General features: G+C 41.7%; 1 protein-coding gene across 5 annotated transcripts in view; it reads left to right on the forward strand.

Moving 5' to 3' along the window:
• The window catches only part of LOC111866272 (HD domain-containing protein 2), a 60574-nt gene that overhangs the window by 5784 nt on the left and 30106 nt on the right, over window positions 1–24684 (forward strand). For 3 of the 5 annotated variants that reach the window (XM_023855093.2, XM_023855062.2, XM_023855072.2), the window contains 3 exons: window positions 4327–4495; window positions 5880–6018; window positions 7313–7812. In XM_023855093.2, coding sequence (XP_023710861.1) covers window positions 4327–4495; window positions 5880–6018; window positions 7313–7536 — 532 coding nt within the window. In that variant the 3' untranslated portion in view covers window positions 7537–7812. Of the gene's footprint in view, window positions 1–4326; window positions 4496–5879; window positions 7813–14189; window positions 14415–24684 lie in introns of those variants that run through there. The other 2 variants (XR_002843115.2, XM_023855102.2) reach the window with 2 other exon arrangements.

The raw sequence follows: 24684 nt of genomic DNA on the forward strand, positions 1-24684 counted from the left end.
GCAGTTAGGGAAGCCAGAGGAAGTGAAACATCTGCCGGTGGGAGATGCTACCAAGCAACGGCTAATGAAGGCTGTAACCGACTGAGAAGACCTAGTGTGTCCTCTTGATTTTTTAAGTGTGTAGAACAATGAGAGCATAATCCTTACTTGTAGTTACAAGCTTTTAGTGTTCAGGAAATCTTATTACCAATTCGAACCCCCTCTGTGCTCACTCCATCACATGACACTGTTAATCAAGAAGACCTTCACAGATGTGGTAGTACAATTTGTTTGTTACATGCTGCTGATTTTATGAATACAGTTATTTTATATAACTTGATGAAAATGCTCAGCTGCTTCAATGCATCACTCAAAATATTTCTGCTGTTGCTGTGGTAATTAAAGTAAATTCATTACCATTCCTCTACAATTTTGGACCATGGATCAGTTATCTGGAATTAGAAGCAATATTGTGAAAGTGTATAGTGAACAGTTAAATAGACCTGTTTGGTAGAAATGGTGTACTCCTCAAATTGGTTGTGAGAAAATGAAATGTTATCTAATGTGAGAAACGAATTTCATATTTCAGATACATTATTTTTTATTAAATGAATAATTAAGACTACCTTTTTGTCATCTTTATTGTTTGCATCGTGTTGTGTATTATCAGGGGGTTATTAATGTGGCTGTCAACACAATAGTTTATAAGTAAATAAAACTTATGTTAACATGTTAATACTGTTTTATTTTGTACGCCACTGCATGTTTCAATCAGTGTGATCACCATCATGTGGCTACAATAAAAACATGACTGTCATCGCTGAATTATTGGACTCATATATTAGTGATTGTATGTAGTTTCACTTACCTTGGATCAGAAGTTAACTGTAAAAATGATATCAGTGATGAAATAAAAAAGCGTGTACTTGCGGCAAATAAATGTCTCCATGGCCTTAGGAAACACCTGAAAACCCAACTAATACCCAGGAAAACCGAAACTATGATGTATAAAGTACTTATAAGATCAGTGCTATCTTATGCCTCTGAGACCTGGCCACTGTCAAGATTGGATGAAAGACTGTTAACTATGTTTGAAAGGAGGATCTTGAGATATATCTTTGGACCAGTGGAAGAAAATGGAATATGGAGGAAGAGGTATAACCATGAGCTATACAAACTATTTAATGAACCAGACATTATTGGATTTATAAAGGTGTAAAGGCTTGAATGGGCTGGACACATAATATGTGCCAGCGAGAATAGAACCATCAAGAAAACGCTTAACACCAAACCAGAAGGAAATAGGAGAGTGGGAAGACCAAGTTTAAGATGGGAAGAATGTGTGTGGCAGGACATAAGAATTTTGGGTGTAAAGAACTGGAGGAATGTAGCATCGAATGGAGAAGAATGGCGAGCAATCCTGAGGAAGGCCAGCGCTCACAAAGGGCTGTCATGCCAGTGATGATGATGATGATGATATATTAGTGAACTTCATGAATTAAATATTGAATTTTTAAATGTTTGGGTGTGTAGTTTTGACTTTCTGGTAATGTGATAAGGTTAAAAGCTGAAAACTAAAATGTTAAATATTAAAAGTACAGTAGAACTTGGTTATAACGTCATCAAAGGGACCTAAAAATAGTGTCGTTATAAACGAGTGTCGTTGTAACCGAAATGGGCACTTCCACAGTAGCCGTATGTTAATCACGTAAAAATCTACCAAAAACCGAGTTAAAATGTTGCATTTTTTAGTGAAATACATAGTTAAGTACAGACTAACGTAACATTAACGTGGAATTGCCCAAATGTGTAATATCAAAGACATATTACAGCGCTTTTCACTGACAATACACACCGCACTAATACTGTATATTAAAGGTAGGCCTACTCACCAAATTACAGTAGATTACATCAATTGTTGTGCCTTACTGTACCTAGATACGAGTACAGTAATCAGTTATCTTCATCTGTTTCCTGTTACTTGCCCAATACACACTTTCTAAATTACGTTCAATGTCCATATCAGAGAAATTCAGGAATGAAAATGACGTTACATACGAGGTTGATGCATTTGTGCATGTCGTACTAAGCAAGGTATAAAAACAGTTGCTTTATGAGGAATTAGTTCATACCATTGAATATTTGACGCAATAGACAAGGTGTCGCAGAAACCGATGTTGCTATAACCAGGTTTTACTGTATTTGAATAATGTCAATGAATAGAATAGAATAGAATAGAATATAGTTGAGATGGTCTTCGTAATATATTTTGTCATGTTTTCCTCGATGTTTTATTTCTTATAGAGATGTTTGGAGACTAATGAGCTGTCCCTGTATAATCAAGATAAAACTATCTCTATAACAATCCATGGAGACCCGTAGGGTTGTGAAACACTGAGGATCCCATGTTATCTAGACAGTTGGCTCACAGATGGCGGTAAGGTTGTCAGCCTTATGCCCCGGCTGCCCTTTACCCCCCTAGGAAGATTCCTGGTACTCATTTCTGTTAAGAGGCTGAGTAAACCCCAGGGCCATAGTGCGGCTGGAAGGATTAGGTCAATCGAAAAAATCCACCTAATCGGGACTCGAACCCACGACCTTCCAGCTTGTAGCATAATGCCTCAACCAACTACACTACTGCGCCCTCTCCCACCCCCTGTATAATAAACAAACATTAAATTCACATGCAACTATTCAATGTTAGTTGATGTTTATTCACATTTATAAGAAGTCAAAATGACTGATCAGTATTAAAGCTTAACTGACATGTTTAACATATGCTTCAAAATTGTGTTGTGTGAGTAATAGGGCACTACATTAAGAGGGTAAACAAACCTGATTTGAAGACAAAACTTAATCAAGAATTTCCTTTGGTTTTTCTGTAAACCACAGTATTTTGCTGAAAGAATTCACTCTTTTATTTTCACGTTGATATACCTGTTATGATCAAGAATTAAATCTTCTGCAGCATGATCAATTATGATTTAGTTGAATATGTATTTGTGTACTTATGGACCTATAACTCATGGTGGAAGGAAGGTTTGTTTAATTCTTATCAAGAATAAGACATTTTGATAATATTTTATTTATCTTAAAACTGTCAGCATTTTTAATTTGTATTTCTGCTTTACAGGTTAATTTGGTATCTCGCTATTCATTTTTATAGTTTGTCACAGTGTATGTAATTTTTTATTACTGTTATTTATTGTGATATCATGTAAGTCAGTCAGGACTTATAATAATGTTGTGATCGTCTGAGTTATGATATCTTGTAGTAACATAGGTAGGTACTAGTGTTTCAGAGGAATATGTTGGAGGCAGGATGTTCTTCTGATGTGTTGGTACCCACATACCAAAATACGTGATGTCATAATTGAGAGGACCATAGTATGAATGTCGAATTTGAGGTTATCACAGCGTTGATTATGAAGAATATAGTCTGGTGGGTTTAACACTGCAATCCAGTGGAAGTCTACCAGTATTCCTCCAGAACATCAGTAGACTCTTACCAGAGTACATTGCACTTTGCACAGTACAAGTGTTAATCTTCACTACTGAAAGCTTCAAACCCTATATTATTATAAATTATGTTTTTATCCCATTTAGAGTACAGAGCCCAGAAGTTATGGTACAAAATAATATGGAATCCAGAGTTAATACTCTTTGTTTCTCCATTTCATCTTTGCATTACATGTCCTCATGACCTTGAATGATGGTGGCCATGGTGATACAGAGTATCTGCTGACTGTGTGCTTAGCTTCCAGACATTGCATTGTGCTGTTCCATATAACCATCTTGCTCGGCCATCTGAGCTTTCTAGAATGTCACATCTGGCCCTGCACTATTCTGCGCTCATACTGCTCTGGGTTCGAAGTTAGCTCTCATGCCATGCTGTAGTAGGCTAAAGCTGTCCAACACAGGCCTGCATTATGTTGAACTCTTTGTTTTATTGTGTGTCTATAGACTGTAGACATGGTGGGGATTGGTAATCAGATTTATTGAACACTTAAACACACAACTCATGACTGCACTTTACACTGTCACACACAGACTAGTGTTCTCAGTCTATAACAGTTTCTTCTAGCCATTGCTTGGTAGTTCCAACAGTGGGTGTTCCCCTTCCTTTTGGTTCTTGAACTGTCTCTGGCCTCAGCCACCACCTATTAACAGCAACAGTCAAAGTTATGTTATGACTGACAGTCAGTCAGCCAGTCTCTCTTTATGTCAAGTCCCATCTTGGGCTCAGGACCTGATTTTTCCTACTGTCAGACAGTTGCATGTTAGTTGATGTGGGACACCCTCGTAGTACTTGCACATTGAACACTAATTGATGAAATCTTCTGTAAGGTGCTTGAAGCTTGCTTTGGTGCATGATCTTGCTGAATGCATTGTGGGTGATATCACTCCATGCTGTGGAGTAGCTCCAGAGGAGAAACATCGGCGTGAAGATAACGCAATGCAGGAACTAGCACAACTGGCAGGATCTTGTGGCACTGAACTCTATTGTCTGTATAAGGTAAAAGTTTTTAGCGCATTTCTAATATTGGTACATAGCATGAGTCGCAAACTATTCTTAGCAATTTTCAGTTTGAACACTGAAGTGATTAATCTAATTAATTAATGAACGAATGTTGAACTGTTTTGCTCTGGATATTCATAACTGTTGGTGCATGAACAGCAGTTACTGGTAGGGACTCCAATTTTGGACTTGTGTAGGAGGAAGGGAATGACAGAAGGGGATGGGACAGGAACAGATATGCCTGTTGTGTATAGCATCATTTCAAATCATAGTGACCCTGACAGATTCGTTTATTCAGTGGGTGTGAATTCAAGTACCTACTGTAATAACTATGTTTAAGTCGAATGCTGAAATAATGTTGCCTCCATGGCATGTTACCATTCTCTGGGAGGGTATGGAAGTAACAGCAAATGTAACTGAGAAGTATAATGGGAATATTGTTGTTGCCTATTGATAATGCGACGGAGAGGGTAACAGTGTATGTGAGAAAATATCGGTCATCCATACTAAGCATCGGGACTCAACAGAAATAAAGGAATGCTACTTATTTGACCCAACTTCTCAAATCAACAGGACAGAAGAGACAAAAAGGTTCATGTATTATTATTATTATTATTATTATTGGAGGGGGTAGGTTTCCCCATGCACCGCGACTAGTAGTCTATTGTATGTTCCCCTTTGATATTCTACCAGTCGCCATACCCTTCCGGTATTGGTGCTCACTATCAGCCCCACTCAGCCAGCAAGGCTGGCAGTGGTTCCTGATACTTCCCCATCTACCGGAGACATTGGAAACTACTTGGGCGGGAAACTTTGCCTAATTTTGCTCAGAGGTCTCCTAGAGACATGAGGATCTTTTACGTGCCGTAAATCTACGACACGGGACCCACAGCTTAAAGTCCCTCCCAGAAAAACGTTCATGTAACATGTGTTTGTGTATGTTATCAGAAATGTAATTCAGGGTTTCTATATTTAGTAAAAGAGAGTTCGAGCAATATCAAGCTGTTACCCATCGTGACCATTCCAGCTACTGTACTGCAGAGTTTGGATATCCCGGAGGGACTTACGAATTGCCATGTCTATAGCATCAGGTGGTACGATGACTGAGAAATGGGAAAGGATCTGAAAGGAGCAGCCATGACCTAAATGAAGTACTGTCCTGGCATATGCTTGGATGGGCTGAAAAGAAAACAATGAAATACCTCAGTCTGTATAGCTGGTGGCCTGACTGAAGTTTGAAATTACCACCTCCCAGATACAAGTCCAGAACATTAACACTAGACCAGTCTGCTCAGTGTGTATCTTTGTGTATATGTTTGTATTTCTCATATTCAGGTGAATATGATCATTTTACTAATTTGTGAATGTGTGTACTTAACAGGAATATGAAGAACAGAAGACACCAGAAGCAAAATTAGTGAAAGAATTGGACAGATTTGATATGATTCTTCAGGCGTTTGAATATGAAACAGTTGAAAGTAGACCACATGGCCTTCAAGAATTCTTTGACTCAACTGCTGGTAAATTTTCACATCCTTTAATAACATCTCTTGTAGCTGAACTCAACAAACAGAGATCAGAATTTGAAAAAGAATATTCTGTTCCAAAATAATGGCTGTTGTGGAACCACTGACATCACTCTTTGAGATGACGTGGGAAGAGGTCAAATCTCGCAAGTACCACCACTTAATATCAAAACCAACAATTGAGACAAACTACATTGGAGTTTCTCTATATAGTAGCTGCCACCAGCCCATTCATGTGTAGACCACTTTTAACATCGTCTTCAGGAATTACGCATGTGTAGAAAATAAGGGCGTGAATAACAAGATTGTGGTTATGTGGTTACAATACCTCTAGTGTGTAGTATTTACAATTGTGGTGTTCTTACTCCACCCTCCCATATATTTGTCACTAATTTGGTGCCTGTCAATAATCTTAATTCTGTAACTCTTTCGCTCAGTAATCATGATCTGTCTGCACTGACCATCTCAGTTGGGCACCACCTACTAGCAAGAATACTCAGCAATGTCAGGATCGTACTTGGATGTCTTAACATCCATGGTGGCTGCGTGGGGGTGGTTCCTTATTATCTTCCTCTGGGTTAGACCCCGCTGGTTATGTTACCTTACCTGGGCCTTTGGACAGATCAGTGTTACTTTGGAAGCTTGAATCTGATTGTCACAGTGAACTTCTCCAAAACGTTCTCCCAATTATTTGTCTGTGTCAAGCAAATCAGTGCCTCTTCTCCTCACACGAGCCAGTGCAGGTAACTGTTCTACATGTTGTCTGTGTTCTTAGAATATGCACATTAATGATTAGCTGATGCTTCCCATTTCACATACCAAAGGCTTTTCTAGTTGTATGCTCTAGGAATTTTATATTTGAAATTTCTGATTTTAACCTGATGGCATATACACAACTGTACTATATGGCTGTTATGCATTGCAGCAATAGGGATCCATGGTAGTTAACTACATTTAACTACAGACGTATTTGTAGAACTACCTGATGATTGTCCTCTGAGGTCCAAAACATATAGTAGCCACTGAATAAACCAATTGTTAATTAAATACTGTTGTGTCGATTGCCAAACTTTTCCGTTAATGATAGTGGCAGTCTAAATGTTGTGCTATGCACAGTAAGCTTTGTTTGGTCCTTTGTGTCCTGTTGTTTAATTATCTAGTTATGTATTCTGCATATACTGTTCATTTGCCCAGGATACTTTTGGTCGTTTTTACCTTGTATACATGACAATTATATGTATGTTACAAATGCAGAAGGGAAGGTAAGCATGATTACTATTTTGGACAGTGTGTGTTGCCTTGAGTTTCCTCAGACGCAGTGTTCTGGAAATTGAATGTGCATCCAGCACCACATGTAAGGGAAGAAAGATTCCAACTCAGTTGAGGCCATTAAAGGAACGTGCTGTGGGACCAATAAGTATAATCCCCGCTGCAGGGATGAGAGCGCTGCATACGTTTTTGCAGCCTGGCGGTCAGCCCCCAACCCTTCACGGGCAAGAAGTGCCAGCCTGATTTCCTGTGTCATGTTCACATTGGACAGGCGTGCTGTGTGCTGCAGAATTATTGTGACTTTTCACTGAAAATTATGTAATCAGCGATGGGGCATGAGCCTGTAGCTGACAAAGTTTATTTGTATTAAAAATATATTTATTACTCTCATATCATTGTAGAATATAATTTTATCCATTTTTCCCCCATTATTGTAACAGATCTTTCAATCAAATGAGTTATATTTCATTCTGTTTTATTGTTGTCAAGTCTTGCATTAAAAACTCCAGTTAGCATTAATGAATCTGTTGTATTTATTTTGTACTAGCTGTGCCTGGCCACGCCTTGCTGTGGCTCACTCTACCCGTTCTTCCCCAGTTTGATTTGAAATTACTCGACGCATTGCTTCTGCTCCGTGAGTACGACAACCTAAGCTTGTTCTTAGAAAACGAAAAGAAAAACAACGAAAAATAAACTATACTTACGAAATAACTTCCACGCAAGTCTCGGATTCAGTGAATAAGTTATTGAACGCTCACTTTTACATCAGCGAGCACAATTATTATCACGTCCAGTATCGCCGAAAATTTCTTCGGAGCTGGACTATTATAACCTGGTTTCGGACGCAATAGAGGGCGCTCTCGCCGAGGGTTCCATTTCACATGTTCTGTGCTCGTTGCCGCAGAAATGTATTATTATTTCCACTGTTTCAACAGTTCGTTGCCACGGTTATTCCAAGACAACGATGTGCTGTTTCAACAGTTCGTTGTGACTGTTATTCCAAGGCAACAACCCACTGTTTCAACAGTTCGTTGCCACGGTTATTCCAAGACAACGATGTGCTGTTTCAACAGTTCGTTGTGACTGTTATTCCAAGGCAACAACCCACTGTTTCAACAGTTCGTTGCCACGGTTATTCCAAGGCAACGACCCGCTGTTTCAACAGTTCGTTGCCACAGTTATTCCAAGGCAACGACCCGCTGTTTCAACAGTTTGTTGCCACGGTTGTTCCTAGGCAACAGTCTGTTGGTATTCGACGTATAACACGTTACAGTATATTAATATTGAATACAATTAATACTTTTACCTGTTTTTACCTCTCACGGGTGTGACATCTACATAATAGGCATATAAAAACGCGTGTGTTCGAGTGCAACGTTGTGTCAAAATTTCGAAGTAACCGGTGAAGAACTTTCGGAGATCTTCGAGGAGAACCAAACCAACAGTTACATTTTTATTTATATAGATAATAGTCTTTTGCAGTAATTTGTAAAATGGAACAATTTTTTCCTTTTCCATAGTATGAAAGCATGTGCATGTACCGTAGTTATGGAGCCTCTTGTGTACTTTGTCTAAAATGTCTTTGAAGCTGTATCATCATCAGATGACAGATCATTGTTTTAATGTAACTAGATTCTATTTTCAGTATACACTGATGATGAATATTAGCATGCTGGTGATCTCGTTGAACATGCAACACTTTTCTTCCATAATGTCTACTCAAGGTATGATGTACTGTCAGAGATGTTCGATACAGACAGTAATTTTGAGGTTTTCTTCAGTTACACATTTTTTCCAAAAAGTGTGGTTGTCTATAGTGGATCACATGATCTGTTGGTTCTCAGCATTATGCTGGCTCGAAGTCCCACACCTTCTCCTGCTTCAATATGAGAATAATTACAAAATTATCTGCAATACTTTCCAATGTTTAAAGTTACAGGATAGCCTGTTGACATGTTGATACACTGCCCACCATGACCATGGATGCAATGAATAAGCAGTGAAGCAGAGAACATGTCTGCATCACTTGCAGTTTGCACCAAAGAAGATCAGAGGGTTGTGGTTCGTTTTTGTATGGGCAGAAGCTGTTAAAGGGGTTGAAATTCACACACACACACACATATGTGCTCAATATGGAGACCTTGACAAAGTTTTTGTGAGTGGATAGACGTGTGTAAGTCAGGATAAGGGTAACTGACTCGGAATGCTTTGGGTGCATGTCCACGGTAGCAAGTGATGACAGGAAGAAGCCAGAGTCTTGATTCTCAAGGACAGAAGGGACATTGCATTAACAGTAGACATCAGTGAAGATTCAGCTTACTCAATAATATAAGTTATTCTGACATGTTTTGAAGTGAAGCGAGGCCTGCCATTCGCACAAAGCAGAGAGGAAGATTATTTGAAGATGTTCTCATCTTGCATGGCAATGCTTGATGCCCTACTGCTGCACATACTAGGGAAACAGTTTCGGAGCTGTTATTTCAAATTTGCTTTCAACCAGCGTACAGGACAATTCATCTGTTTGGTCTTCTAAAGGAGGCTGTCAGTGACAGAAGCAGAGCATGACTGGCATTGAATTCAGCCAAAACAGTTTCCTTCTGATGGCATCAGAAAGCTTGCAGACCATTGGACAAATTGTGTTGAGGAGCAGGGTGGCTGTGCAACTTTTCTTCCTTCAAGTGTGTGTGTGTGTGTGTGTGTGTGTGTGTGTGCGCGCGTGCGCGTGCGTGCGTGCGTGTGTGTGTGTGTGTGTGTGATGGAATAATTGCAGAAAGCTGGCTGCAGCAAGTAGCAACTTCTTCACAGTTGGTGCTTCAGGTTTTAGAGCATAAAACTGGTGATTGTTGTTATTGACAACGATTTTTGGTGTCATTGGCTTATTCTTGTTGGGTGCCAGAAGCTTCCTTGCTCCCAACTCGTGGGCTTCTCTTCTTATGCTTTTCACCAGAGATTCGATTGTCTGAAATAGAGAGATGTTTACTGTAAAACGCGATGTACAAATGCAGTAAATACATTCTGTATCAAGCTGGAGAATATGAATTAGTACAATACTAAACCTATTTCAATTTTGTCCTGTGGTCTTTACATCTCTCTTTGTGCTCTGTTTAGCGGAAACCTTAAATTCATATTTCTGTTCTCTGCATCTTTGGGGGGGACGCAGTAGTATAGTGGGTTGAGGCTCTGTGCTACAGGCCAGGTCGCCGATTGTCTAGAAAACATGGGAGCCTCCACTGCCTGTTACAGGAATAGCTTTGCTTTTTTACCAGGAATCTCAGAGTGCCAACACGAGATATCTATACACTCAACGAGAAACAGTCTCTTGTTCTCTGCTCCATTTCTAACAAACCCCATTCTTCACGGATCTGTGATTTTCAACACAAGGTAGCAAAGTATTACATTTATTTTCTCACAGTGAGCTGGAGTATGGTACTATGGGATGTAGGCCCATTACTAGGCAACAACCGCGAAAGGAGCAGCTTTACAACGGCCTTTGCTAAGTAACGGCTTCGCAAACAAGGATGTTTCCACGGAAGCAATTGCACAGCAATAATGGAACGGCGTTTACTTTGCGGTCCGTGCCGACATGATAATGACAGTGAGACTCATTTTCCCGTGTGAGTCGGGCCTAATACCTCCGCTGTAGGTCTGCAAGTCATAGGAGGCGACGAAAAGGGAACCCAGTGTCTGGGGATATAACCGGGACACCGTGTTCCTGGGGATATAAATACGGGGAGCTGGCCCTCCACGTTTGGGGGGTCTCAAATCTCAGACGGTAAAATGTGGTTATGAGTCCCGCGGGACTCGGACCAGCAGCAATTGTGAACGCAGACCCATCTTCTTGTGAGAGAGGATATTACATAAGAACTGTGACCGCAAGTATTCAGTTGGAAAATAAAATTACCGGTCGTGAGTCTCAAGGGGTTTGTCACCAAGACGAATCGATTGGCCGTGAACCGCCAGTCGTAAAGTAACTGACTCTGAGTGAGACTCAGCTGAGTTGAGTAAATTGGTTGGTGAGCGAGTCCGTGAGTTAGATAACTGTTGCTGTGAGAAGCTGGCATTTGACGCACGGGGACAGTTCGGGAACCTAGAGGAAGGGGTACGTCCGCCGTTGAAAGCCGTTACCGAGCAACGGCTAGTGAACTAGTGGACACTAGTGCGTGTGTGTAATAGTGAATTGTAAATTGTAGTCACGCGGTATAGCAAAGTGTGCAGTAAATCCGATTACCAATCCAAACCCCGTCTATAGACACAGTACATACACGTGACAGTACATTTTTTATAAAGACGGCAAATTGAATCTATTGAAATTTACTGCTTGCTTACCCTTTTTTTTCACATGCGCTTTATGGTTCATTGGAGTGCTCCTTGCATAGTTTTTGTATGTTTGATAGAAACTATGTTTCTTCAAATTGGTTGCCGTTTTAGTGACTTTGTTGATGTCTCCATCAAATGTTTATTGCCTTATTACAACGTTTCATTACCTTGTTATTTCTCTGCTGTGAATTACTTGGTGCTGTTTGTCCCACTCCAGTCTGTACTGCTCTGCATTATCAAAGTATGCTTTCTTTTGGACCATAGAACAGATGATAAAATGTCTCTTGCTCAGTCTGCTTCGAAATTATGACGTAAGAATAGGTAGTTAAGTTGTACTGATCTTGGAACTGCTTGTGGGAATAAGAGAAATTGTAATTGTCTCGGAGAGCAGTGTCAGTAATGCCACAAGATGCTGAAGGTTTAGAGCAAAACTATAATCCCCCTCTACCTCCGCCATGTCAAATTGATAAATCGCTACTGTCTCTATAGATTTGTGGAGGGGCCCTTTCCCATTCTGTTTCCGCACAACCGTGATCCTTTGTCAGTAATTCCCAGGGGCATCGCGCCCAAATTTTGCCTGAAAGGAGTCGATTCGGAATTAATATCCACTTGTTACTACTCTCAATAATCACTGGTGTTGAATTTTGAATAACATTAGATATAAATGAAATGTCCCATCATAGGAATGAAATATCGCGCTCAGAGTGAAGTTAATATACTGTATAATTCGAACAACTGTATTGCATAATGTAATTGGAAATAAACTTTCCTGCCACCTCTTGACGATTTAAGCAAACAGTTTATGGTTTTAGTAATAAACTAACTTCATGGAGCTGTGTCCTTCTTGAGTACCTGCCATTTATGCATCTTCTCAAGAACTTTCCAGCATTTTATGGAGTCGAAGGTTCATTACCGTGTTTACAAGAGCCCTCCACTGATCCCTATCATGAGCCATATCGATCCAAACCATACCATCCCATCCTATCTAAGTTCCATTTAATATTGTCCACCCACCTATGTCTTGGTCTTCCCAGTGGTCTCTTTCCTTCTGGCTTTCCCACCAATATCCTATATGCATTCATCTTCTCCCCCATCGTGGTACATGCCCTGCCCATCTCATCCTCCTTGACTTGATCATTCTAATTATACACGGAGAAGAGTACGGGTTATGAAGCTCCTCATTATGCAGTTTTCTCCAACCTCCTGTCACTTCATCTCTCTTCGGTCCAAATATTCTCCTCAGACTGTGCTCCTCCCTTAATGACAGAGACCAGATTTCCCACCCATAATGGTTTTAGTAATGCAAATTATGCTTTATCGCGGCAATAAAGTTTTGTCACTGTGTTTTTCTTAGGAAGACACATGAAAGCTAAGCAAGGCTACTTATTTGAATTTAGGCAGCTGAGCAAGTATACAGAGCAGATGGAAAATGCAAACTGGGTCCGCGAGAACTAATGAACGATTTCTATGGTTGGCTCCTTGTGGCTAGTTTAGCTTAATTACATGTTCGCGTTAAGTTGCTGACATTTAATCAAAAATGTTAAAAGGTTGGAGTTTTGTTCTTGGGACTCGTTTGAAGGGCCCCTTGTTTTGGAGCTACTTTGTTTTATATCCACCAGTCTCCGAGTAATGATGGACGAACTCTTAAATACCGAATGTGAGTAAAATCCGACGTTAGCGAGGCGCACATGAGTACGGACGGACACCAGAAAACACATTTTCGCATTCACGGGCGCTGTATATGTGTAACTCCATCAAAATCCCCTAGATCGATACTTTTTTTTATCACGATCACGGTACACTCACACTGCGTATATGAGAAAGTAAAGAAAGGACTTCACCGTACGCATTCTTTGAAAACGTATGTCAAATTATACGTATATAGAAGTCCATAGAGGTATAATGCAACCACAAAGAAAAACATTTAAAACCCCTATTTTGCTCTTGTTATCACATTGTCGAAGTATCCTTAGTTTGGCAGAAAGCCTTGCAACAATGTCTTTCTCTTCGAAGGGCCACAGTTACGATTGTATAGGTTGAACAGCGTGACGTCACTTTGAGGGCCGTGACCGATTGGCGAGACGTAGCGACTCCGCCGTTGCTATTTATACAATTCATCACTCAACATTTCAAACTTTGAAATGTGAACGTTTTTAAACACCGACTTCGAGGGGGAAGTCCTGCACTTTTCAAGCATTATGTCGCTTCATAAGCATGTTCCTAATGAACTTGCGACTGCCGCAGATGTGCCTTCCGTTTGCTATTACTCTCAAAGAGAGAAAAAAAGAATTCTTACAGAACTGACAGACCAATATAGCAACTGAACTGGTGTGTATGTATGTTTCTATTAAGCTGTTGGCTCATATTAATTCGGTTGTATATAGAAAGAGATGGGCAAAATACGACCCGCGGCCCGAATGTTACTCGTGAATACACTGGATTCGGTGTCCAGCTATGTTTAGATATTTATCAATTGTTATATTTTCCTGTACTCGAATAATAATAAGTAAAATCTATGGAAGTTCTGACAGAAATGCAAACTTTGTGATACCTTCTCAGTTACATGCGTTTTGTTACAGGGCAATTCACTCGAAGGAGGCCTCGAATTGGTAATATATTACGCGATAATTTGTCGTTGGCAACACTGACCCTGTGCCTACCTGCCCGGTTCGTCTGCAAATCCCTCCTGCCATGTTGACTGCAACATTCGCGAACATGGAGACCCGTGTCGCGCTGTCTCTCTCCAGCCAGAGGAAACCAATTTCAGCATCTTGTGTTGCCCAGTTACCTCCACACATACTGAGGTATGTACTCTCCAAGTTTCGTTTCCATCGGTAAACTGTGACACGCGTGGTTTATTATTAATTACGGGTTTCGTGCGAATGAATCACCCTCACTACCTAAAGCATGGGCTTGGAAAACCGTATTTTCACGCTAGCAGCGCTTCGCATTTAGAGTGAAACCACCCGCCCGTGTTTCTCCTTTCCTTAAATGATTTTGATGGGATCGGCTTAACTGAATGCTTCGTAACTTATGTCGAAATAAATTAATTTTTACAAAATAAGCAGAGCATTGTTTCTGTGTATGTTAAAATAATTGTCCTTTCGTGTGGGTGACATGAATAAGGTAAAGATTCCGAAGTCGCCCCTGTGCATAACTACGGGTAATTAAGCACTATGCCGTGAAGATGCATGGGGGAGTGAAGGTATAGCTCCATTATTCTTGACCTCGGTATTAGATGGAAGTGAGTTGTCAGTTTCACGCTCCAGCCGCTTTAACTCAAGAGAAACAGCCTCAGGTACCCATTGGTTAGGAGGCTGGGTGGGACCCAGAGCCGGTCTTTACGCTGTGGAGAACAAAGAAATCTTGCTCCTGCCTGGAATCGAACCACAGCCCGTAAGTCCATCACTATGCCGACTAAGCTATCCCGGCCGTTTTCTCGCTGTTAACAAGTTATTTTAATTACAATATTATATTTAAGCATCCTGTTGTACTCTACACAATATATGACATAAACTCCGTCCTAAGTGCAACAATTTATTGCAAGACGAAAGAACTACAATACATTGTTGCACTTAGGACGAAGTTTATGTCATATATTATTTTAATTGTTTTTTTACATATCTATAGATCTTGCCTGTTGTTTAGGAAAACATTCTAGTAAGGCAACTGAATTGAATTTGAATAAGTTAGCTTTCATGCGCAGTTTCGAAATTGCAATTTCGGGTCTGTATAACGTTTCAAGTACAACCCATTTCTCAAGTGCCACCTGTTTCGTGTTTGACATCTGGCGAATTTCCCCACAAGAAGTCGGATCCTTCACGTAACCCATTGACTACAGCTCCCTGCATTACCGAGATCCCTGTCACAATGGCGAGGACTACACTTCGGAATCAGTTTACGCTTACTTGCTATGTTAATGGGCTGGAAATCAATTCCGTTACCCCCTGCGTGGGATTCTTTCACGGCTTAATCCTACTAGAAAACAAGGTCCAAGAATTTCAACGCCTCTTGCGAAGCCCGCGGGGATTCCCTGTACACGCGCTCATAAGAACCACGCACACAATAGCGGTATTTGATGTACGCTGCGGAAGAGAGTTGTCCTTCTGAACAGTGAGTTGTATGAAATGTGTTCAGGCTTTAAAGATCTCTCTCTATGGCCCTACAGCCCTTTGGACCATGGTCGCTTTTTCAGTTTCATAACGCTATGCACTGACGGTAGGACCTTTGGACGGGTAATCAGCCCGTCGCAAGGCCAATACCTGTATATACAGAACAATACAAACACAGAATATACGCACACAGACATCCATGCCTCAAGTGGGATTCTAACTCTCGACCCTAGTGTTCGAGCGGCCGAAGACCGCGCGGCCAATATGATAGGCAGCTTTAAAGATGGTTTCCCGCAATGAGTGACTTGTTGCTTGTTCAGCGATGTCATGTCAACTGATACTGCTCGGAGTTGCCTGTAAGTGTAAGGGAGAGACAGATTGTACGGTCGTTTCATGAACGTTCCGAGTCTGCAGACCGGCAGCTTTCCGACCCGATATGTCGAGATTACTTTATATGCATTGACTCCTCTGTAAATATGACCACAGTAATTTTGTGCTGCAGCTTCCTGTTGCTCGTCGCTGATTTCCACTTTCTATTCACCATCTCACATGCCGACTTGTGTTAAAATCTTAAAATGAAATATACAAATCAGCTGAGATAGATTACATATTGTCACGTATTTATGGTCGTAACCACTTCTGACACCAAAATGTCACGTGTGCGGTGTTCCGTGACGAATAATGTCGGGTTCTGGATTGGATGATTGGATTTATTGACACTTTTGCAGTTACAACCATTCATAACAGCTCACAGTTAATGACTGTCTAAGACTGGCCCCATTCCTTGCTGGACTACGACTGTCTTCTCCTCTGCGTGACTGACTTGGTTCTGACTTATGAATCAGTCACTTCTTCAGCTTCCGTTGTCCGCTGGTCAGCACTCCACAGCCGAACAATGAATTATTCAACTGCCTTCTGAATTCTCTTACAAGTCAAGTAAAATCAAAGTCAAAGTCACATTTCGACTGACGGTCAGTCAGTCAGTAAGTCTTGGTGTCGAGCCCCATCTGGGACTCATAACCAGATATTTATTACTGTTTGACAGTTACGGTCTTGTTTTTGTGGGCCGCCCTCTCTATCGAGAGGGCGGGTCTGTCTTTTGTATATGATGCTGGCCCTTGCCAGCGCAGTATTTCTCGGGTCCGAGTTCCTTAGTACTCGTGACCATATTTTACTGTCTCAGATTTGAGACTTCGCTCTTCGTCGCCACCTACGATTCGATTTCCCCTGCCAATCTTCATTCGACCAGTTGCTCCACAATCACCATCATCTATCGTCTGGGGCTGATACAATAGGCCAGTAGTGGCCACAGTACCAAGTGGAGTGAGTCACCGCACTAAGAGTAAATAAAATGTGGGAAGAAGCTATCTGTACCTTACTTAACATGAATATTGTGACGTGTAGACCAGTTGCCAAGTAAAACAGGCGACAGTACAACAGCCATTGCTAGGGAACATCTCTGTGGACACGTTTTCCCCGTTAATGAGAGAACACAATAATAGAAGAAACGTTCTCTGTGCGGTCCGTGCCGGTGCTGTATGACGAGTACGTAGCGTGTCGGGCGATTGGCGACCTCTGCTCTTTTCGGCGTCCGTTCCACTTGTTCAGGACCTGAAGCTTCTGCTTCCTGCAACGGCCGTCGCACTTCATTTGTTTCCTGGCATGATGGCGCATTCTGGTGTGTGTGACGGAAGACCTCCCTTGGCGAGCGCGCGCACGCGTAGCGAAGGAGACAGTTGACAAATGACCTTAACATTTCTGTCTCTTTCTAATTTTGAAGATAATCCATTCTTGGTCATTGAATGAATCAATTGAAATCAAACCCAATCACGATTGATTGCATTATTGGTGATAGATGTGCTGTTTGTTTGTCCGTCAATGTTTGGCGTTTCAATAATTTTGTGAACAGTTGGCAGGCCTGTTACTTGCATTCAACTGCTGTCGAGTGAGAACTGAAATAATAGCACTGAGTGTCTGAATGAGGGGGAAGGGGGAACCCCCATTTTTTTTTGAGCGTTCCGGAAGGAAGGAAGGAAGGATGCACAGAATGTGTATTATTTTAAGCAGCTTACTTCAAGAATTTGTGTTAAATTCTGGGTCTTTAGGTTATGATTCCGTACAGATGTGTCATCGAGTCCTTATTTTATTATGTTGTGTTTTGCCCGTTGTATGAAGCATATTTGATACATACGGTTCGGTCAGGCCGGTGCCAAGTCGTTAGGAAACTATCTCATTATTCAAATAGTCCCGTATTCGATCCCATAAAGGTAAGGTTATCGCTGTGCTTAACTAATTAATTACTACGCCATGAAGACGCATGTGGAGTGGATAATCCGCCAATTCTTGACGTGGTCACTAGTTGGCGGTGAATGGTCAGCTTCACGCTCCGGCAGCTTTACTCCCAGATAAAGAGATCCAGGCACGCATTGGATAGGAGGCTGGATCTTATAGTCGCCATTAATCTTAAAATAAGAAAGATTCGCATTGAGTATAATGGCGACCAAGTCACCTAAAGACAGAAGTGGAACCAACCTCCGAAATTTGTTTCTATCAAATACACTTCAGACAGTGGAACGTGGCCAAAGTAATGTTGGCGTTACTGTTTCGTTAGGCCAACAGATATCTGGCCGGTATATTGGTCTGTCGCCCGCAGTATCCCCAGCTTAATAATACGTAAATATCTCGTCACACGTGTAATGATATGTAAAGGAAGTAAGTGAAGGTATCCCTGTAACAGGCCGTGGAGGCCCGTAGGGTTGAGAGATGTTGAGGTTCCCACACATTTTCTAGACAATCGGCTCATAGATGGCGGCAAGGTTGACAGCCCTACGCGCCGCCCGTCCTTTACCCCCAAGAATATTTCTAGTACTCATTTCTGTTAGAGGCTGAGTCGACCCCAGGACCATAGTGCAGCCGGAAGGATTAGATCAATTGAAAATAATCCAATGACCTTATCGGGACTTGAACCCGCGACCTTCCGGCTTGTAGCATAGTGCCTCAACCAACTACTCTACCGCGTGCCTCTCTCAAATATTGCATAAAAGAAGAAAATATTCAATCAAATTTAGTGAGTTTGGGAAACCAAATTTAGTGAAAATATGCATCCAGTGTTCAGACGGATGGATGGATCGACAGGAAGGAGCATCGAGCCCCTGGGCCCTCATGGTAGAGGCTGACAAGGCTCGCTCCACATCCCATGAATTTGCCTGTCCGATAAACAAAATAAAGTCAGCCTGCCTAACAAAATAACGATTGTATGACGTGATTTTGACCTGTTTGCAAATGGTCAGTGGTCAAGTGGTGGTCAGTGGGGAGCCATTGGAGCGAACAATAGGGCCCGCAGAGACGTGATCGAGCACTGGTCACTCCCTCGCATCTGTCTCGGCAATTTCACTGAGCATTGTTCTCAAATCGTCTTTTAAACCGATTTCTGCCGGCCATCTGTTTGGGAACCAAATTCGGAAGGACGAAGGACTTGCTTGTCCCCTGCTTAGTTTACGAGGTGAGAGGGATATGAACCAAAATTTGATCGTCGTAAAGTTGTCAAAAATTTCTTGTTCCTATGCAACATTTCATGATGAAATTCAGAACTACGGAATAATTCTCATACAACTCCACACATCATGAATTATGCTGGACCATAAAGCTTCAATAGGGAACAGTGGTAACGTGTTTATTGTATTGACTCCGAGTGTGTGTCGTAATATTTGCCAAAATGTTATTCAGTAAATATCTCCCTGCATGGAACCCCACAAATAAAACATCAGACTGTAGCTTGACAATTTCCGCATGAGTTGCATTATTGCTGTCTTTGGATGACTTATCCCATATCCAAGAAGTCACAACACAGGCCTAGAAAGAAACAAGTTAGGAAATGCACTCATGAATAAACATTCTGTCGCGTTCGCTTTGTTACAGAGTCGGGATTTCCAGTTCGTGAATGTTAACTTTTGGATATTTTCGCAAACAGTGTAAAACGGAACCAAGAGGAAATACCAACAGTGTAAAGTTTAATCACCATAGGTTTGACATTTCTAGAATTAAGCGATGACAAAGTATAAAAATTGCTTCTTGTTTTCATTAGTGTAGGCAGCTCAGTCGGTATAATGATTGGCTACGGGCTGGACGAATAAGGGGTCGCAGTTCTTGTCCGGGTAGGGGCAAGATTTTTCTGTTCTTTGCACGTGGGTAAAGCGGCCGGGGCGTGAAGCTGACCATTCACCTCCAATTGATGCCGAGATCAAGAAAACGTGGATCTATACGAGTATACATACACTCCACTGTATTTCTTCATGGCGTAGTGCTCAGATATTTAAATATAGTGGCTTTACCTTTTTTTCATAAAATTTAGGGGAAAGCATATCGAAAATAAAATGGGGTGTTAGGTTTTCTCTTTACATTTTCTTCGAAACTTTATTGGAACCGATACGTACATACATAGCAAGCAAGTTACGTGTTAGTTGTGCTTGAGATGTGCTCTGATACTCTTGTCCATCCTCTCGTAAAGTGGTCGTTATATTTGTCCGTTTTAATAAAAATTTTGTAGTTGGAGAAATTATAGTAAACATCGTTAGCATAACATTTTGCACTATGTTCTGGAGTCGTTACAGACGGACTGACAGATATGGTGAAGTTCACATGCGCATTTTATGAATTTTTTGTTACAGAAGCGCCACCACTTGTCACGAAGAATATTCAGACTAATAGCCGAAACGTCGTGGCGTAGTAATTGGTGCCCCTGCTATCCCGGCCCGGAGACCGATAGCTCATCGAGTTTCTCTTTATGATTTCCTCATCCTCGCAGGAAATTTATAGGATAACTGCGACGTTTTCTTCCTTGTCCACAGTTATCCTACCATCAATTTGGCGCTAGTGTTGCTTCCACCGCATAGGATCGCACGACTTGTTGGTATTGTGGCATGTAGACCCGTTGCTAGGCAACGACCGCGAAACAAATAACTAGACAACTGCAATTAGTATGCAACGGCCCTCAAACAGCAACAGAGTAATTGTGTTTTCTATGCGGTCCGTGCCAAGATGTTATGAGCAGGACAGTGAAAATTAAGTCGGAGTCAGAGAACTGCTGAAGTTCAGTTGTTGTGAGCTGTTACTGTTAGAATCTTGTAGCTGAGGCACGGTGATAGTTCGAGAACCCAGAGGAAGGGGAACATCCGCCGTAGGAAGCCGCTACCGAGCAACGGCTAGTGAAGCTGTGACTGTGGATGTTAGCGCGTGTATGCAATAGTGAATTGTGAAGTGTAGTCACTCGGTGTATCAAAGAGTGCAATAAATCCGATCATCGATCCAAAACCCGTCTGTAGTCACTCCAAACACGTGACACTATTGTTGATGATAGGAAAATAAGTGGTACAATTATCTTGAACGACGTTTTTAACTACATCCGGAAGTTATCAGGAGGTACACATGCAACACTGCCGTCATGATACTGCGAACCCGTCTGTTGTTATGAGCTGAGGAAGGTGGGGCAGAAAGTAACATGCAGTCTGTATTTGCATACATTCGTGAATTTGTTCGTCGAGGCGAATCCGCAAGGAACGTGGATAAACGTACCTACTGATGCATGTAAAATTGTTTTCCGGATAATTGAGTAAGATCGCATTCGGTATTTAATATCAGTCGAACACTATTGAAGCGACCGATATCGCAGTTGTGTGTCGATTTGTGGCAGTCGATGTGTCTGCTGGGGTGCAGTGAGATCTCCCGGCTTCATTAACTGTTTGTCCGTGCTAATGCTATATGCACTATTCCAGTAATGTCCTCAACTAATCTTACAACTTCGTTGTTGTGGCGCACTTTAGGGTTCCGAATGATCAGATGATCTAGTATCACTCAACAATATTCAAGGCTGTAGTTCTAACGTTGCCTTCACACCCTGGCAGTCCTGGTTTGATCTGATGTCAAAATCATGGGATTTGTGGTGAACAAAGTGGTACTGGGGAGAGTTTCGGTTCTTCCTGTCAGTTCTTATTCTGCCAAATGCGCGACATTAAAAAATCATCCTATACAGTCTCGACGCTGACAGCATCGTTAAATAACCAATGTAGTGAAAGCATGTGCGAAAGAAGTTTGTGTTGTCACATCCTGTAGTCTGGTAGGTGGGTAAAAACGTTTCGGAGAAACATATTGCTTCCGTCTTCAGGGAGTCTAATAGATTCGTATCTATTTTGGAGGAGCACACAGGGTACACAGCAGGTTGGTATAGCAGCAGTGCTACCAGACTTTATTCGGGATATGTTCGGTTCGAATATAGGCAGGGGCATCTGTTGGCCTGTACTGGTATATCTCAGTTCCTACAGGTAAATGCCGAGGTAGCACCTCGATTACAGCATGGGCGCTTCCTTCCAAATCCTCCGTCTAAACTCTTTATTCACCGATCATCTTACCGATCGCCGCCGTACAGTCTGAGATGGTGACGTCATTATATAAAGCAGAAAATCGGAATATGCAAGCAGTATGTTCCTCAAAAGCTACTAGACTATACGGTGTCAACCCAGTATGAACCTTCGGATTTGGCCCGAAAGGATGTCCCCGAATTTCGGATTTTCTATGACACTGCCACCTTGAGAAAGGCAGGTGTCAACGGGCTCATGACGATTATTACTGGAAAATTTTTGTGACTTAAATCCTCCTTGTACAAAAGTATTGTCACGTATATTAGTGGCTATAGACGGGGTTTTGATTGATGAATAGATTTATTAACCGCTTACAGGTCATAACTACAAATAACTGTAACACTGTTGCTAATTTCCACACTANCACTGCTGCTGATTTCCACGCTACAAATCACCCCACACTAAGTCTTCTCAACCTGCTTTCACTAGTCGTTACTTGGTAACCGCTTTCCACAATGGCTATTCCTCTGCAGTGTCTTCACTGGACGTTTCCTGGTAACGAATCTTGACAATGCAGATTCTTTAGCTGCCGTTGCCCTCTGGTTAACACTCCACAACTGAAAAATGCCAATTCCGTAGACTCGACTCAGTTCAGTTCCTCTGCTCCCAAGCTCATATCCTGACAGGCTGGCGTCTCGAAACTCAACTATCTCTTCTCGACTGAACTCTTCTTTATAAATATTCTGCACGGACCACGCAGAAAACTGCCTCTCTATTGTTGGGAAGGCGTGTTTACAGCGTCTTTGCATAGCAACTGAAGTTACTGGATTATTATTTGCGTATTCGTTGCCGCGGGAATGTCTACCGAGTCGTTGCTTAGCAATGGACGTCTGTTCTGACTTTACTATTCCGGCTTTCGGGCGTCATGTCCCTATTTACAACTGTGTGTAGCAACTGGTTAGGAGCCTTCTATGAAAAGGGTACTGAGGGTATTTTCCCCTTGGGGAGGGCGGGTAAAGCGACTGGAAATGAAGCCGATCACTCACTCCCTGCTAGTGCCCAGGCTAAAAATGCGTGGAACTGTACCTCCATAACCATATATCTCTGCGCTTAATTAAGTACAGTGGAAATTGTACCTTTATATCAGAATAATAATAATTATTATTATTATTATGTCACTGTCATTCCTTTTCTTGAGCTTCCACGTATAAGGATCTCTGTCCGGTTCGAATTCAGAGTAAACTTCTGGAATGATTGTCTTTTTAGACATGTTATGAGTCCCTGGACTGGGGATCGGCCCTTCGCAAGGTCTTTACCTTCACGTGACGTCACAAGCACTAAAAATAGATGCGTATTCATGCACCAAGTCGTAATCGAAACCAATATTCTAGTGTTCGAGCGCTCAAAGGTAGCAGGATCACGGCTCGATAACTGATCGGCGTCGGTGCGAACCGTTTTTGTGAATTTAGAGAACATAGAAATGTGTTCAATACAATAGGAATGTCATTCTTAGGTAGACTTGAAGTTCTCACGCTGATAAGTATGCTGGGATTTAACGTCATGCAGTCCATTGAAAGTCAACCGTCGTTTCGGAGGAACGTGTTGCCTTCATCTCCCGAATGGAGAATAAGCCAAGCAGGAAACGAAAGTGAAAGCTGAAGATGTTCCTCCGAAACGTCGGTTGACTTTCAGCGGACTAAACGGCGTTATGTTACAGAAGACAACCCTTCGCTATTTTTAAGTTCTACATACGGCTGGGGCTGTTAAATTTGCCACGGGTGCAGTTACAGTAAATACTTGCTGATTCGGGTATAGTTAATCCAAATGTCGGATAATCCGGATCGGAATATGAAAAATGAGAAATGCTTTTCACGGTTGTGTACGTACTTTAAAAAGACACGAGGAATTTAGGAAGGCAGATGAGTCACTTTTCAGTTCAGACAAAACTGGACAGTTTCTTACATTATTACGCTCAAAAACAAGTACAACTTCTGAGTCTTCTGTCGACGATTAAATATTTTGCCTTTTTATATTTTTAAATAAAGGCTCTACTGTGATATTTGTTTATTTTCATCACCACTACTTATATCATTACCCCCCAAAGGTGTCTTCACCTTGTCGTGGTGGTGGGGCTTGCGTGACTCTGTGACCTGGTGAGCTATGTCGGTATTAGTTTAACTACCGGTAGGGTCATCCATGCCGGAAAGGTCAAAGGATAGCGTCCAGACTAAGAGAGATACCCTGGTCCTCCAGGTTGGGGGTTGGGCAAGAGGCTAACAACCTCATCCCGTAAAAAGAATTTTGTTCAGAAACCTAACATCCAGCCTCGGGTCATCATGCGTGGGTCCATTCCTATGGCAGCACGCACTGGTTGTGGAGACTGGTTGTAGAGGAGGCCAAGGCTCACCCAAGGCTGTAGCGCCGAGTGTTAGGTAGATGGGCACTTACATCAGTAAATTTTCCATTTATTTGTGGTCCTTTTTTTTTGTGTGTGTTTTAGGGCTACTTTTTTCAATAATCCGGATTATCACTTAATCAGGATGACTTCTCCCCGCTCCAATTAATCTGGATTAGAGAGAGTTTACTGTATTCGGTGTCTAGAAACATTT

The sequence above is a fragment of the Cryptotermes secundus genome, unplaced genomic scaffold, assembly GCF_002891405.2.
Source record: "Cryptotermes secundus unplaced genomic scaffold, Csec_1.0 scaffold1183, whole genome shotgun sequence".
NCBI lineage: Eukaryota > Metazoa > Arthropoda > Insecta > Blattodea > Kalotermitidae > Cryptotermes > Cryptotermes secundus.